At 42.6% G+C, this 18,220-nt stretch overlaps 1 protein-coding gene across 1 annotated transcript; it reads left to right on the top strand.

Annotated features, from left to right (window-relative positions):
* Positions 1 to 9,448: 9,448 nt before the first annotated feature.
* Positions 9,449 to 12,144, top strand: CER1 (cerberus 1, DAN family BMP antagonist; the record flags this gene model as incomplete). The annotated part of the gene is made up of 2 exons (XM_080819606.1): positions 9,449 to 10,105; positions 11,830 to 12,144. The coding sequence occupies exons 1-2, from the start codon at positions 9,611 to 9,613 to the stop codon at positions 12,142 to 12,144; spliced, it is 810 nt and encodes a 269-aa protein (XP_080675732.1). The 5' UTR covers positions 9,449 to 9,610.
* Positions 12,145 to 18,220: the final 6,076 nt, after the last annotated feature.

Raw genomic sequence — 18,220 nt, 5'->3', positions numbered from 1 at the left:
TAAAGCTGTTCGAAGAAAGAAACTAATTTCTACAACATGGAAGATTTTCAAAAGAAAAGAGAGCTCTAAGTCTAACAATATCCTTATTTCAGGGCAGTAAAATATTGGCGTAAAATTGTATGATTTAAATATCCAATGACAGAAGAACACTTAATGGAAAATTATATTGTCTCCATTAAAGTGATAATTCTATCACATAATGTTATTTTAAAATAGCAGAATACAAAATATGGATGCATTATTTTATTTATTTATTTATTTCTTAAATTAACATATAATGTATTTGTTTCAGGGGTGCAGGTCTGTGATTCATCAGTCTTACACAACTCACAGCACTCACCATAGCACATACCCTCCCCAATGTCCATCACCCAGCCACCCCATCCCTCTCTGACTGCCCACCCTGGCCTCCAGCCACCCTCAGTTTGTTTCCTGAGATTAAGAGTCTCTATGGTTTGTCTCCCTCCCTGGTCCCATCTTGTTTCATTTTTTTCCCTCCCTTCCCCCCATGACCCCCCGCCCCGCCTCTCAAATTCCTTATATCAGAGAGATCGTATGATAATTGTCTTTCTCTGATTGACTTATTTCACTAAACATAATACCCTCTAGTTCCATCCATGTCATTGCAAATGGCAAGATTTCGGGGTTTTTTCTTGATGGCTGGATGCACCTTTTTAAAATCTACATTGCAAAAAAGGAAACTGATGGGGGAGACAAACATGAGCTGGGTTTATAGCACGATTCCACCATGTACTTGCTCTGTATCTTGAATTCTTTAAGCTTAGGTTTCTCATGTATAACATGGGGATAACAATAACTTTCTGGAAAAACTGCTGTGAAGATTAAATGTGAAACTACAAAGAACATGCCTGGAACATAATAGGTACTCCATAAAAGCTACCTTATTAAAAGCTGTTGTGTGTGTGCGGGGGGTGGGGGGGACAAAGTACCCGGAAGAGAGTGACAAGTTCTTTAAAGATTTTATTTATTTGAGAGAGAGCACAAGGAGGGCTGGGGGGAGGGAGGGAGACTGAGGCAGAGTAGAGGAATAAGCAAACTCCACACTGAATGTGGTGCTGGATTCGGGGCTTGATCCCACCTCCCTGAGATTGAGACCAGAACCGAAGTCAGGTGCCTGACCAACTGAGCCACCCGGGCCCCCCAAGAAAGTGACAATTTTAAACAGTGCTTGTGTTCACCAGTAAACAGGGAAGGAGGATCGGGGGGGGGGGGAGAGTAGGGGTTTTAAAGTTCCGTATGACAAGTGAGAACACTCCCACATGTTAGGACATTTGTGTTGAACGTGGAAGTGGTTCCAGCTTTTGGAGAAATACAGATGACCAAGGAAGCCCTTTTTAAAACCCCAATATGCCTTGTTTTCAGACGTGATCTATGATACACAAATCTCATGATAAAGAGAGCCACGCTAGCAGATGGTTTTCCACGAGATAGAGAGAATTGTTTGTTGCTAAGGACTTGAAGGACAGTTCTTTTTCTAAGAATGGCTCCTCCAGGGAGCCATATTTTCACAATCTCCCTTTGCATTCAGTATTTAAGGAACATGCTTGTTCCGTGTCTTGAGGGTCCATCCTGCCCCCGGATGAACAAGTCAAGAATTAAATGGTGCTAAATGGAGAGAAAGGTGGTTTGGCTTGTATGGCCATCAGGTCGGATTCAGGCAGGAAGTGAAAGGACGGGAAATACCAGCAGAATCTGGCTCCCAGGAAATCTCCTTGCCTGTGGGTTTCTTACCCACCAGAATTCTTGGGTCATTTTAGGGACCAGCCTCAAATAACAAGCTTCCAAAGAGTTTCAGATTTGAACTAAGAATGGAACTTTTGCAAATATGACAAAGGCCTCCCCAGCTTTATGGCTACCTTGGGCCTCGGGTCAGGTAGGCAACAGAAGGCAAGCCTTCCTGGAAAGTTCTGCTTTGCTTTTGCATTTTATTGTCATAATTTTTCACAGTTTGTCTCATGTCACCTTGTTACTTAATTCCCACACCTCCAAGGGAAAAGGAAAAATGTGTAATATTTTAATATTTATGTTACAGATACTTAACATTATGTTTCTACATAGGTGTTGCCAAGATAGTCAAGCCAACCTTTATTTATGGAGGGTAGAAAATATAAATCTGTCTGAAATCTTTCACGAAAGGAAGGTCTTAATATTTCCAGAGTTGATTTTGGTGCCTACTCTTGGAGAGTTAGGAAAGGGTTGTCAATACAAGGTGTCATTGTTTTAGGTTTCCTATCCATGAGCTGCTTTTTTTCCCCCAACTTCCCTCTCTTTTGGCAACTTCTCCTCGCATTCTGTCCCACATTTGGCCCCGAGTCAGTTGAAAGCTTTGCAAGTTGATTTTCCATTCCCATCTGAATTTTAGCTTAGCTGTGGAACTGTTTTCCATGTGTTTTTAATCATTTGTCCATGTGTTATGAGCTTATAGGGACAATATGGTTCCCCCAAGCTGCCTGCATTGTATAAGCAGAAACTGGCAAGGTAGCCAGTAGGGAAATGGTTTTCAGACAGATGCCCCCTACACTCATTTCTGTTGGTGATACACCACCCTCTTCTTCCAACTGGAGGAAAACAATTTACAAGCTGCGTAAGTCACCTAACACAGATAGTGTCCTCTGGCAGGAGCTACCTTTCCTAGGAGTGCAATTTATCCTCAAAGAGCAACCTGCCTAGGAACTGTGGCTGGTAAGACAAAGTTCAAAGACCTACTCTGAGGCTGTGGCCAGGCTGGGTTATAAAGAAAGGTTTATTCTGAGTCTTCCCAGATTCCATGGAAATTTGGTTTTAAAATAGAGTCTGAATGCAGAGAATTAAGGGTAAGTTCTCCAGGACAAAGAGATAGCTCTTAGAAAGTAGAGCCCAGCAAGGCCGCGGGTCAGAAGTTTCCATCCACATTTTTATTGGATTTGGCATGTTAAAATGAACACTCATTAACCTCCTAGGTGTCGAGCAAGGGACCAGGCACTGAAAAAAAAAAGAAAACTGCATTTAACAAAATCCCTGTTCTCAGCTGCTGACAATGCCATCTCCAACAAACGCAGACCTTGCTCCCAGGAGCCTCCTCTCCCTAGTTAGGAAGACACACATGCACCCAAATTAAGCCAAGTCTGAGGAATCACCAAATGGCCGAGTAAAGAAGGGACCTGGCTTCTAGAATCTCAAAGAAACTCTGGTGTTCTGAGTGAGACACCCCTTGTAAATCCCCCGCTACCCAGGGAGCTGGCCAGATGGCTGTTCTGCTCTTATAGCTTAAATCTTCAGGATTTTCATAGCTGTTTTGCCCACTCTGACCTCCTTTTCTCCATTTTCTTTAGGACCAGATTTATGAGAAATGAGTTAAATATTGCAGAGAATTGCAACAGCTACGAGGAGGGATGGGTGATCCTGGGAAGGAGGATTTAAGGAAGTGCTGAAGCCAAACTCTGCGTGGGTCGATGTATCAGGGGATGTGAGAACACGGAGGTTGTTTGAACAATTCTTTTCAAAACTTGCCCATGAATGCAGAAGATAACACCAAAGTGTAGAACCTGAAAACTTGTAAGAAAGAAAGAGACATTTTTTAAAGATTCAAAGTAAGGAAAGGTTGTATAAATGCTAGTGGGAGGCAGCCAGTGGAGAAGAAGAAGGTTGATAGGGGAGAATATTCTCTACGGTAGATTGGAAAGAGTGGCATCCAAGGGCAGAGTGGAAAGGAGAAATGAATCAGGATGCTGGGATGGTCGGATGGGAGAGAACTCTCCCATCTGCTGGCTTCCATCTTTGTCGGTGGAAGAAGGGATGAGATCATTTGCTGGAGACCATAGAGGAGTTGAATGGTCAAAGGCTGGAGACAGTTAGAGACATTTTTTAAATAATCCGTAGAGAAAATAAAGACCGAGTTGGCTAGAGTAATAGGAAAATTGCTGGGCAGAACAGAGGGTTCTGTTAAGAAGGAGGGTAGTTACTGTAGAAGGAACCCTTATCTGCCACTTTGACATTGACCCTGCCAGCATTCCACAACCCAGGTGTGGCCCACGGATGGTGAGAGCTGGGTGACTCAAGACCTGGAACTCCACTAGATGGGGGCAAGAGAAGGGCAAAGGGGCAAGAGAATTGGGAATATTGCAAATGTTTGAAGTGATGGGCCCCGAATCCAACCTGGATAGGGAAGGAAGTGAAGACCAGAGAGCTTAGAGATCGTCATCCATTCATTGTTACAACCAGTATTTTGAGAGCCTATCATGTGGCAGGAACTGTTCTAAGGCCTGAGATGGTGCTTCCAGGAGACACAGTCCTACTTTCATGGGCTTTAAAATCTGAAGTGGAGACAGATGTTCAACCAATGTTCAGACAAATCACCATGTAGCTACAGCTGTGGTAGGACGATTACAAGGATAACGAGGAGCACAGGGAAGGACTCTACAGAACTGAAACAACAGGAAGTGATTGAGAGAGAGAGAGAGAAAGATCGTGAAACCCACCATGTAGAGGTGGAGTCTTTCCTGATAAGAACGGAGTCCAAATGGAGAGGGAGGGAGAGGCCAGGGGAATGCAGGTCATCAGACTTCAAAAGGGTCTTGAATGGGGCAGCATGTCATGCTGATGGCCTGTTGTTGGGCAGACCCATCTGTGCAGACACAGACGTCATGCAGGGTGACAGCAGGATTTGGGGTGAAAAGAAAGGCAATGAGCCCAATGAGGAAGGCAGGGCAGGTGGTATTGTCCCTGACAAGGTTTAAGGACCTAGAGTGCTTGCAGTCCTATAGCTCCCAAGCTGGAAGGCAGAGTTGGGAATCAGATAAAGGTTTTCTGGCTTCCAGTCCAAAGTTACTTGCCGTTACGTTACTCTCTCTGAGAGCAAACTCATGCAGAGGGAGAAGCGATCAAGGTGAATTTTAAGGATGGAGAAGAGGCGCATGGCAGAGGCTTAGCATCAGTGACTGTAAGTCGAGGCTGTGGGCAGTGGGGACGGGTGGGTGGCAGGATGGTGGGGCACACCATGACGTTTCCTCAGCTGTCTTGGCCTTCTTTTAGATTTGCAGGAGCCCTCGCTACCATCTGGGTAAGTAGCTGATTAGTCACATTTCACAGTGATAGATACATTCCCAGTTGCAAAAGAAATGGAACGTTTCTCCAAGGTAAGGGAGTGTTTGGGACAGAGAGCTGTAGATCACTGAAACAGCCAACGGAATAATCTGACCCTAAAAAGTAACCTGGGGATCAGTGCCTAAAAGTGAAAAAGAGGGATTTTTGTGACATGCTGCACCATTTGATATATATCCTTTTTATTGGCTCCCCATTCGGTTCTCTTTGAGTGATGTATTAGTTTTCTGGGGGTGGGGGGCGTAACAAGGGGTCCCAGACTGGGGGACTTAAACAACGGAAGTTTATTTTCTCATAGTTCTGAAGGCTGGAAGTTTGATATCTGAGTGCTGGTAAGCCTGGGCCCTTCTGGAAGTTCTCTCCTTGGCATGCAGACTGCCATCCCGCCTGATGTCTCCGCGTGGTCTCCCCTTTGTGTCTTTGTCTTCATCTCTTTTCCTCATGAGGACACCCGTCTTGTTGGGTTAGAGCCTATGCTAATGACTTCATGTTAACTTCATTACCTCTTTAAAAGCCTTCTCTTCAAATACGGTCATATTCTGAAGGATGAGGAGGTTGAATCTGCAACACGTAAATCTTAGGGGGATACGATGCAGCCCATAACAGGTGATAAATTTAAAAGATCAAATATAAAGAAGTTGATAACAGTGATTTTCTCCATGGCAGGACAGGAAGCCTGGGAGGTTACAGGAAGATTTTCCACTAATTGTACACTTTTTTGTACTATTTGAGTTTTGTTACTGCAAGTATTCACCATGTAATCAAAAATAAGAGAAAATTATTGCATTGGTTGCACATCTTTGCACTCAACACCTTTATCTATCTACCTGTCAGAGCAAGGAAGAAAGAGAGCAGGGGTGGGGTGGGGAGGGGCAGAGGAAGAGAGAAAGAGAGAGAATCTCAAGCAGGCTCCATGATCAGCTTAGAACCCACCCTGACTCGGGGCTCGATCTCATGACACTGAGCTCATAAACTGAGCTGAAATCAAGAGTCGATGCCTCACCGACTGAGCCACCCAGGGACCCCCAATACCTATTTATTGAATAAAATTAACATAAACACAGTGTGACCGTCCACCGTGCCTTTGGAAGTTGGACCTACTTGAAGTCTTTGATTAGTACAGGAATGGTACCTGCCAAGGTTTTTTCCTCATGTAACTTATTCTGAAGAAACAGTTCTCCCACTATAGACGGCAAACTCCAGGGGGCCTCGGCAAGGACAGCCTCACCATTTTATCCCCAGGACCACGCACAGTTGGCTCTCATATGTGCGGTATGAATGAATGCATCAGTGAGAGAACAGCTTCGGGGAATGAGTTCTTCCTAACGTGTCAGTTCCATAGAAAGCAGCAGGGAGGGGAGTGCAGAGGGGAGAGTTCCATTTTTTTTTTTTTTAAGATTTTTATTTATTTATTTGACAGAGACACAGCTAGAGAGGGTACACAAGCAGGGGGATTGGGAGAGGAAGAAGCAGTCTTCCCACTGAGCAGGGAGCCCAATGCAGGGCTGGATCCCAGGACCATGGGATCATGACCCGAGCCAGGAAGGCAGACACTCAATGACTGAGCCATCCAGGTGCCCGAGTATCATATATTGAATAATTTACTAAACTAAATCAAGATAACAGGTTTAAGGGGGAAACCACTCACCCTAATATGCTCTAGTCCTTGTTCTTTGGGAAAAAATAGAAAGATTCTGCCTACTTTGGGCCTCCTCTACAACAATCCAACCCTCCACAATCCTACCGTGTTTCCATATTTTGTAAAGAGAGGTAGCTAGGAAACAGTGGCATGCACCCTAAGCAGATTTCTTTCACAAATCCATTCACCCAAATTCCTTTTTCTGCCTCTCAATTCACCTCTGATGCTCACCTCTGACCCTAACACGGCCTCTCGCCTTCTGTTGTTGTAGGTCTGGGGTTTCCAGGAAAGAACTTAGCCTCTTTGTTTCTCTTTAAAGAGCACTAGACATTTTATAAACCCCTTCCGAGCGTCTGCAAGAGAGAGACAGAAAAACACAGCAGCCGTGTCCTCTCAGGGACACTGGGAGATCCACCTGGTCCTCAAGACAGTATAGTGCCTGGGAAAACCAGGTCAAGTTGAAAACGGTGTTCAGGTGATGCTGAACTTGAGTTGTCAATGCGGAAAGAAGGAATGAGGAGTTTAGTCCTTCTGGTCTCATGCAGGTCTGAGGTTAGCCCAGGAAGTGGACTTAGCTTATGTAAGCCCGGGCGGGCCTGCCTCTCACCCTGGCATTTGTACTACGTCCACCAACCGTCCTGCGGTGCTTTCTCCACGCAGCCACCTGCCGAGTCTGGAGGCCCCTCCTCACCTTCCTCCATTTGGCTTCATCTAAACGGGGAGGTAACTAGATGCGTATGTCTCTGACAACCCACAAAGGAATCCTAGTTTTGTTAAAAGATACAAACGGCTTATGTTCTTAAGAGTAAGCTACAATGTATCACATACATAGTTTTAGATTTACTGAAAAGACATGGGGTGAAAGGTGAACGCCATCTACCCTTAACCATAAAAGACAGGGGTTGAAGACAGACTTAAGTTCTCATCACAGAAGGCTTTGCTAGCTTTTTCCTTCAGGATGTTGGTACATCTTCCCAACGGGAATGATGGGACAGCAAAAGTAAATTCTGCATGAGTAATTTTTATTTATTTATTTATTTATTTGAGCGAGAGAGCATGAGCAGGGGGGAGGGGCAGAGGCAGAGGGAGAACCAGGCTCTCCCCTGAGCAGGGAACCTGCCTCCAGGCTCGATCCCAGAAATGGGGAAACAAAGCTGGTGTCCAGATTATATTTATAATCAGGACAGAGTGGCCGCCAGCTCTTGAAAGGCTATGTCACTGGATAGTTGAGGGGAATCAAGAAATTCAAATAGAAGGCAACTTAAGAAACTACATTTAAAAAATGGCAAATACTAATGCGCATTTAATATAGATCAAGTGTATCTTAATTCATACTAGCCTGGGTCCTGTGGGTATTTAGTACAGGCAAAAGATGTCTCTTCTGAGAGAATTCTGGAAAACTACGGTCCATTTAAAAATAGCTCATTATTGTAAATAAAGGAACTCACTTCAGGCTTTATGTCACAGCAATCAGGCATGACTATTAAAAGGAACACAAATGTCTGGAAAAAAGATTCCAGTGGGTCAATTCTTGGAAAGAAAGCTTAATCAGTATGAAAATGGGGACAATGTTCCAGGATTATGTGCTACTAAAAGCAAAGAATATGGTAATTAAATTAAAAGGGAAGAAATATAAGCCAGTGTGGGATTAATTTCCAGTGGAAATACTATTTGAATGGTGTGGGGGGACAACTCAATTCAATTCTGGGATTTCGGTTTTGTGGATCTGTTTCTTTCACATGCCCTTGGGTGATTTATAACCTTTTTGAATGAGAGTCTTGTCAGCTAACAAATTTTCCTTTGGTTCCTGAAGATGGGTGCTTGTCTCCCTCTTTAATTAACCTGGTCATCAATTACTGTGGAATAAGGAAGATGATGTGGATTCTGTCAGGTAAAGAACTGACCAGCCAGTTTCAGGCCCTGAGCTATCAAACCTGGTTCTTAGAATCCACGTTTTCAAGTCTGGCTCTTTGTTTAGAGAAAGAGAAAAAAATCAATAGGGTGGCTTGAAGGAGACATTTCCCCCCCATCTTCCCTGAAGGCTGCTGAGCAATCCATTAGGGAGGATCCTGTTGAGAAATTTGTGAACAATTGAAAGGGTTTATCTGATGGCCGGCTAGTTGTGAAATTTAGCATCAAGTGTTTGGTTCTTCAAGTGAGGGGGTTAATTTGGGAGCTGGGAGTTTCCTTGAGTGAAAAGGGAGAATGTATTCCCTTTATCCTGCCCGCAAACAAAAATCAACAACCCCAACTACCTGTAAGTGAGAGGGAGAGTCCTCCGCTCAACAAAGTTAACATTCTTCTGTTTCTTCCTTTTCCTTCCTTATAATTTTGATATACTTATTTGGCTGAGTCTGTGTGTGTGTGTGTGTAAAGCCTGAAGACTTGGGCATTTGCTAAATGCATGCCTTTCATTTTTATCTGATATACTTCTGTCATAAAAACATGTCTCGTCTTTCCGATCCCAATACAAAGCAGATGCACCACAAATGTTTGTTGACTCTGGTCCTTCTTCTAATAACAGTGATGGGAAATCCGGGAAAAGAATGTGTTGTTTTCTCAGAGACGGCTCTGTAAATCTCAGACGATAGATAAAGTGCCAGCTAATTACCCCCTGGGTCTCAGGCTTTCACTGGTGCCTTCTTAAATACACAAAATTCAAGTGAAGGCATGACACCATTAGCACTACATAATTCAAGCAAACAATAAATGTGTTTACTGTGCCTGGCTACTGACCACCTGCCTTTCCGTCCCACAAGGCAGGTATCTATATATAGGATCTCCTTGTTTGCATTCCCGCAGAGAGCGAGCCTTTCTCTCCTTTAGGCCTCACCATCTGTGAAAGCGCAAGAAGCTTGGGCCCCCGACAGCATGTGTCTTCTCTTACTTCAGCTGCTGGTGCTCCTGCCTCTAGGGAGGGTTGCACAGCGAGATGGCCGCCCAAGTCCTAGTTCTGTCTCCCCCGTGCTCCCAGAAAGGGATCGCAGAGAGCTCGCCCTTGACAATCACGAGGATGCCGAGGAGAAGCCAGACCTTTTTGTCGCGGTGCCCCACCTCATAGGGGTAGGAGAAGGCCACAGGCAGAGAGGGAAGATGCTATCCAAGTTTGGCAGGTTCTGGAAGAAGCCCGAGAGAGACCTGCATCCACCCCAGGACTTGGTCCCTGAGCGCATCCCACCTGGGACCCACGCCGTCACCCAGCCCAGAGATGGGACGCAGATGGAGAAATCTCCTCTTCGGGAAGAGGCCAAGAAATTCTGGCACCACTTCATGTTCAGAATGAGCCCAGCCTCTCAGGGGATCATCCTGCCTATCAAAAGCCATGAAGTACATCAGGAGACCTGTAGGACAGTGCCCTTCGGCCAGGTATCTGCTCTGGATGGGGGAGGGGATCAGAGTTGGCAAGAAAGGGGAGGACAGCTGGGGCAGGTGGAGAGTTGGGGAGGAGGCTGCTGGGAGCCTGATTCTTACCTAACTTCCTGATTGGATCCTTGGGTATTCGTCATAACATGTGGCAAACTATCATTACACTCTCCAAATTTCCTTCTAACTCTCCATTGTCTCTTGGTATTCCGGAAATGCTGTGAGAATGGTATGACCCTACTGTTCAGATGAGCAATCATTCATATTGATGGCACAGACATTTGTCTTAGGGGGTTTAACTTATTTATATGCTGGAGGTGTTCTATCTGGAAAGATAAGTAAGACCGTCCCCTCAGTTAGGAGAAGTGGGAACTTGGGAGTGCCAACCAGAACTTCTCTCTAGCTATACCTCTATGCTCTCTTGGGATGTGGACAAGCAGGTCGACTCTGCCTGTAGATAAGGTGGGAAACACTGGACTCCTAGCCAAACACTCACGTACACAAGTATCTCAGTCTTAATCCCCTGTTTTTCCCACCCAACTATTTCATAGGCTGTCAGATGGAAGTCGTGACATTGTTTCTATGGTTACGGCAGCAAAAATGATTTAATTTAACTTATTTTCTCATAAGCTTTCAAGAAATAATATCAGTGTGAGATCACATTTTCTCTCCTCAGAAACACCTCCTACTTCCTGTCACGTTGGCTGACTTATGGTTATTGTGATCGATTCTGCACTATTAAGACAAAGGGACATTTTCTACTAGCCGCTTCCTCCAGTCAGTCCTGGCAAGCCCTGCGCTCCAAATGTTAAATTAAATTGAGACACTGCATCAGGTCCTTAAACACGAAGATACTGAACTCAAAGCAATGCAGGGGAGAGTAAAATTTTACAGTCCAATAATGCTACATAATTAAACAGGCAGTATTATAAGGTAATTGACTGTGTAAGGCAGTTAAGTATTCTGCCTGAAAAGGCAAGGATATGTAGCAATAAGTCCATTATCAAATAATAATGACTGCTTTGTTGGCCATGAGCAATTAGAAAATTGCTCCCAAGAAATCATGCAATTGAATTTCCTTTGAAACTCTTATTTTTAATTCTGTTGCTGATTAAATTAAAATTAAGGTGTTTGACTCATATGTCTTGAAGGGCACATAAAGCTAGGTGAAGGGGGATGGGAGGGCAAAGGTGATGTAATGTATGGTGATTTGCAGACGTATCACTTTGTCCCATGCAACTTCTTAGATTTGAACATACTATAGGCCCTGCGAAATACAATAGAATTCATCTTGATGTTCTGATCTACTCTATGAGCAGTTGAACAAACACGTATGGAGAATCTATTATGTGTAATGCACTGTGGGGCGTAGAAAGATAAGATAAATTATTCGTGTAGGAAGTTAGCCATTAGAATTTTTCAACTGATAACATCTAATTAGACAAAATTTCTTCAAGTTTGGATGTAAGATGTAAAGCATTTTCTCATTAACTTAGGGATTTCCTAAAGGCTCATTTAGTAATCTGTCCAATAAAAGAAATTTTAGTTGAGATGGCTTTATGCCCTAGGAGATTAACCATGGCTCAGATATTGTAATATATGCCAAATTGGGAAGTTTTTGATGTTTTAGTCTGAATTATCTTCAGACTTAGAGTCTTTTGCTTCTGCATCACACATGTTAATGAAATGACTCAAGATAACTGAATGGAGATGTGTTTGCCTTGTAGACAATCACCCACGAAGACTGTGAGAAAGTTGTTGTACAGAACAACCTTTGCTTTGGAAAATGTGGGTCCATTCATTTACCTGGAGCTTCACAACACCCCCACACGTTCTGCTCCCACTGCTCGCCTGCCAAGTTCACCACGATGCACTTGCAGCTGAACTGCACCAGCCTTGTCCCCGTGGTAAAGGTGGTGATGCTGGTGGAGGAGTGCCAGTGCAAGATGAAGACCGAACATGAGCATGGACACCTCCTCCAGGCAGGCTCCCAGGCAGAATTTCATGCCCAAGATCCCTTCATCCCAGGATTTTCTACTTAAAAAGAAATCCCATTATTATCTTTGAAAAGCAAAACTGTAGAAGCAAAGGTGCTGGATTATTCAGCTTGGAAGTGTTAGCGAGTGCACACTATTTTAAGGGAAAGGTGGTTCAAAAGTAGCGAGATAGAACAATTTAGAGGCAATGGTGTTCATCTAGTTGTGGGTCTGTTGGGTTCTACTCTTGGATCTGCCCCCCTGGCAGGAGAATGTGAAGGAGTTGTGGAAGCTTTCTCCATCTTGAGGGCTTCATCTCTACGTAAGGGACTTGAACCGGATGATTGCTTAAGTCCTTTCTGCTACGATATTCCATGACCTAGGGTCTCCACATTCTGGTAAAAGTCCTCCATCTGAAGTTGGAAAAGAAAGAAAGTGGGCCCTAAAAATTGGCTTCTTTAGTCAAAGCACCACCAAAAATATGTTTCTAGTATTTGTAGGGCAGATTCTTTGCATTTTAGGCTGTGTTTTATTTGCTTCCATCAGATGATTATTTAACTTCCATGGATGTAAGGAGTAGCTTGCTTGGTTGCCTCATAGTTCTTTGGATACACCCCATATAAGGTTGTTAATGTCAGGTCCTTGGCTTTGAAGAAGGAGTGGTAATGGTACTTTCAGTGGTTCACATAGGGATGGGGAGCAATCACTGGTGGCCACACAAGTATCTCCATGATGGGGGAATAAAAATATATGACCAGCACCACCAGGCTTAAAGGTCAATCCAGAGATGCCAATGAAAGTAACCAAAGAATTCCAGTGGACGTCAAATTACGTAAACTGCTTAAAAATGGAAACAATTTACCGGTGAAATTCTTTATCCTTTTTGGAGTAGGTAGTAAGTTAGAGTTCTATGTTGGGATGATTTTTTTTTTTTTTTTTTTTTTGCTGCATTCTAAAAACTTCATATTACAGATTTTTATTCTGTAAATGTCATACTTGCAAGGTCTGAAAATATTCTGAATATTTTAATGTATTAAATTTTAGTGTATGAAGCATTCTGGGAAATGTCATGGCATTCAATTGTCTTAAATTTTGTCTTAATGGTGCTTTTTCTGTCCCATAACTTAAAGGTGCTATCTGGAGACGACATACCTGGGGTATTTCTCAAATGTCTTCTGAGGCTAATGATAATGCCCCAAGTGTTTCTTCTCATGCTTCCAGCAGTCCTCTGTTAACAGAAAAATCACTGTCCTTAGTGGTTCCCTTTCTCCTTCTGTATTTATTTGTATTCATACATTGTATAGACCTGGCTTTCCCTCACCCTATTTCTTTTTCTGTAATCATCCTTTAAAAATTTCATCTTAAAATTATTTCGATTATTTGAACCTTATTACTCACAGTATACACAAAAAGGTATTTCCCAGAATATTGATTTTTTTTTAAAGGAAGCAATGTATACTTTAATTCTATTTCTCTTTAATCACACCATCTAACCCGGCATTCCAAAGAAGCGGATGCACTTATATTTAGTGTATATTCCACATCGAAGTAATAGAATACGTGATATACAGACACGCATGTGGCATTTACATCAGAATATATTATACCCTTCGGTGGTCAAAGACAACCTAATTGGCCAAGATACGGCCATAAGGATGAAACTGTTAAGCATTAATGATATCCCAGCTGGTCAATATATTTTGGTGCCAAGAGCTATTGAGCAACTGTCTTGTTTGCAATTGCCTAACCCTGATTATGTAAACCTATCCCTGCCAATTGGACTGTCCTTCTTACATGCTTGCAAATCCCTTTTATTTATCCTTGCAAATAGACTCTCAACCCAAGCCCCAAACAATCATCCGTCTTATTCAAACTCTGCTCGGCTCTTCCCTCATGTGAATTCAAGATGAGACAGTGGAGAGTTGTATCAGAACTGACCTTCATAGTGCAAACCTCATGAAACTGCCCACGTTCATCCATTTTTACTAGTAAGGATAAAAAGGGCAGTTCTCAATGGTTCCACATAATGCACAGGAGCGTGCGCACCTGAGAGGAAACGTACAAATACTGAGCATCTATTAAGGGCCAGATATTATGCTGAGTCTCTTACATAAGTTATAGATTAGAAAATTTATATAATACATCAATACATATATAATCTTCATAAAAATCTTTTTTACAATTTTACTTAAATTCAATTAATTAACACATAGTGTATTATTGGCTTCAGATGTAGAGTTCAGTGATGCATCAGTTAGATACAACACCCAGTGCTCATTACATCACACACCCTCCTCAATGGCCATCACCCAGTTACCCCACCCCCCTGCTCCCCTCCAGCAGCCCTCAGTTTGTTTCCTAGAGTTAAGAATGTCGTATGGTTTGTCTCCCTCTCTGATATGATCTAATCTTATTTTTCCCTCCCATCCCCTATGATCCTCTGTTTTGTTTCTTAAATTCCACATATGAGTACAATCCTCATAAAAGTCTTATGAGGTGGGTAAATACCCTATTTTTATTTTTATTTTTAAAGATTTTATTTATTTACCTGAGAAAGAGAGAGAGTGAGAGAGAAAGCATGACAGGGGAGAGGGTCAGAGGGAGAAGCAGATTCCCTGCTGAGCAGGGAGCCTGATGTAGGATTCGATCCTGGGACTCCAGGATGATGACCTGAGCTGAAGGCAGTCGTTTAACCAACTGAGCCACCCAGGTGCCCAGTAAATACCCTATTTTACAGGTAAGGAAAATAGGCCTTAAAAAGTTTAAGCAACCGGGGCGCCTGGGTGGCTCAGTGGGTTAAAGCCTCTGCCTTCGGCTCGGGTCATGATCCCAGGGTCCTGGGATCGAGCCCCACATCGGGCTCTCTGCTCAGCAGGGAGACTGCTTCCCTTCCTCTCTCTCTCTGCCCACCTCTCTGCCTACTTGTGATCTCTGCCTGTCAAATAAAATAAAAATAAAATCTTTAAAAAAAAAAAAAAAAAAAAAAAAAAAAAAAAAAAAAAAAAAAGTTTAAGCAACCAGCCCAAGGTCATTGAGAGCATATTTTCTATTTGTATTAAAATATTTGCTCATTCATTGCCCATCAGTTTAGATCGATCTCTTTGAGATCTCTTGCCTCTAGGCCTCAGAGCTAATTTCTTTGATTTCTTGCTCAGCAATCTTATTTGAAGGACATCAATGTTGCCTCTTGAAAGAGAAATCATCCCTTGGTCAGGTTCTCAGCCAAGCATTACCCTAACTTGAGAGGGGGACATGGGGTAATTCCCTCATCAGTCTTGGTCTCATTTTCTGCCCAGATAGGAGGAGGGTGATAAATAATTACTTCAAAATTATTGTGGGAACACCTGAGTGGCTCAGTCAGTTAGGCATCTGACTCTGGATTTTGGCTCAGGTCATGATCTCAGGGTGGCAAGACCGAGCCTCCGGTCGGGCTCCACCTCAGTGGGGAGTCTGCTTGAGAGTCTCTCCTTCTCCCTCTTCCCTTGCCCCTTCCCCTGCTCGTGCTCTCTCTCACTCTCTAAACTAAATAAATAAATCTTTAAAAAAGTTATTGTGATGATCAAGTGTAGAGAGCAGCACATCAGAGAGCTTTATATTCTAAAAAACCACAAGGGGTGAGTTCACTCTTTTCCATTCAGATGTTCTTTCTTTGAAAAAAGTTTTGTTTTGAGAAATTCAAAATACATAGAAAAAAGTGCAAAGGATATTATAGCAAACACTCCAGTTCTTACCACCAGAATATTTGACATTTTGTCATCTCATGCTCTTTGTCCCTTTTTGTTAAAAAAAAAAAAAAAAAACCATTTCACATATAAGTAAAGTCCCCTGCAACCACCATGGGCAGTCCCATCCCCCAAACCCCTGACCTCTCAAGAACGCTCCCAGGATTCCGATTTATATTATCAATACCCTTTTATATATATTTTTAATATTTATATGACAGAGAGAGAGATCACAAGTAGGCAGAGAGGCAGGCAGAGAGATGGGGAAGCAGGCTCCCTGCTGAGCAGGGACCCCCCGATGTAGGGCTCCACCCAGGGACTTCAGGATCATGGGTTGAGCCAAAGGCAGATACTTAACCAGCTGAGCCACCCAGGCACCCCTTGTAACAGTTTTTGAAGGTTTAAAAAAAAATATATATATATATATATATACTTAAATCTCAATGCTAGAATCTTGGCATTAAGTATTCTCCACAGAGAGTGGTTAGCTTAGCTTTGATAATTTATCTTTTCAATATACATAGTCTCTTTAAACTGTCAATTTGATTCCTAATTAAGAATGTCATGTACCTTCTTAATTTTTATAAAGGATCTATTGTACGCAAGACACTGTGCTGAGAACCCAGAGATAAGCAACAATAAATAAGACACATTTCCCTCTGCCCTGGAACTTACAACATTGTAGCAGAGGTAATTTGTGCAAATTATAAAGCAATAATGGTAGTCATAATAATAGGAGCTACCAGTTATTGAGGCCTTACTATAGTCCTCATCTCCTAGAAATAGACATTTCATACCCCCCCCTTTTTTTTTTTGACAAGGGGAGTGGGTGTCAGAAAGCTTTATTCATTCAGTCCACAAATATTTATGGTGGTGATGAGTCTGGTCACTGTGCTCGGTACCAAGAATGTAAATAAAGGAATGCACGATTATGAATATAATTCCTGACCTTGAATAGTTTACACTCTGGGAACAAATATATAAGTATATTTGTTTCTGTAAAGCTAGAATGATGATCTTCCTACTGTACCCTACTTCCACTTCCTCAGTGAAGCTCCCCTTAAGCCCTACACAAGGTCAGTTTAGCCCCTTGCCTGATTTCATGGTGCTCTATACCTTCACTTCTCACACTTGTTTCAGTTTCTCATTATACTATTATTTGTGTCATCAGTACTCAAATCATAAGCTCCATGAGAGCAGCGATCATACTGGTTTTCGTTCACCACTGTCACCAATGCATAGGAAAGCGTTCAGCAATAGTAGGTACCAATGCAGAATTTTTGTCCGCACAAAAGAAACAATAGTAACATATCATATGTTGAAGGTGTATCATGCATCAGGCACTGTGCCAACCACTTCATATACATCATTTCATGTAAGCCTCAGGAAACTTTACAAGGTAGGGAGTACTGTATTATTTTATAGGTGAAAATGCTCATATAAGTTAAATAATTCTCAGGGTGCCTGGGTGGCTCAGTGGGTTAAGCCTTTGCCTTCGGCTCAGGTCATGATCTCAGGGTCCTGGGATCGAGCCCCACATCGGGCTCTCTGCTCGACAGGGAGCCTGTTTCCCCACCCCGATCTCTGCCTGCCTCTCTGCCTACTTGTGATCTCTGTCTGTCAAATAAATGATAAATAAAATCTTAAAAGAAAAATAAGTTAAATAATCCTCCCAAAGCAGAACTGCTCAAGGGCCTCAGAAGCGGAATGACTCCAAAGTCCCAGATCTTTCCTACCAGGCTACTTGCTTCAAGATAAAAATTTATAAAAAAAAAAAAAGTGTAAATCAATATGTGTATTTCATAAACATAATTACATAAACATACATTATATAAACATAATTACATAAACATATTACATAGACATAACACATACATACACATACAGGGTTAAACTCCTGATTTATCCACTACTCTATCCCTTCTCTGATTCCCACAGCCCATTATCCATGCCTCTCTTAAAATGCTTAATCAATGAGGATGCCTTCAACTCAAGTACCAGAAAACACGACTCAGAATAAATTAAATTATAAAGGGATTTAGTATTTCACTAACCAGAAGCATGGACGGCAGCTAGTTTCCTGGTTGGTCAAGTCAGCAGCTCTACCATTCTTTCAAGAACTCAAATTCCTTCCATCTTTCTGCTCTGTCACTCTCAGTGTATCTTCCACAAGCTAAAGCTCCCCTCAGTCACAAGATGGCTGCCACACTTCCAGACATCGTAGGTCACCATTCCCACACCAATGTCTACAGTAGAAAAGAGGGATTCGCTCCCACTTTGCATCCCTTTTATTTATTTATTTTTGCATCCCTTTTAAAGAGCTGAATAAAATCAGTTACATTGACGATAATAAAACAATGGAACAAAACCTTTGCTCTGACAGCAAGGAATAAAAAAGAAATGAAGGTTGAGTAGGCAAA

This window comes from Martes martes, assembly GCF_963455335.1.
Source record: "Martes martes genome assembly, chromosome: 12".
NCBI classification, from domain to species: domain Eukaryota; kingdom Metazoa; phylum Chordata; class Mammalia; order Carnivora; family Mustelidae; genus Martes; species Martes martes.
The sequence above is the reverse complement of the archived record's forward strand: the minus strand, read 5'-3'. Positions and strand labels throughout refer to the sequence as shown.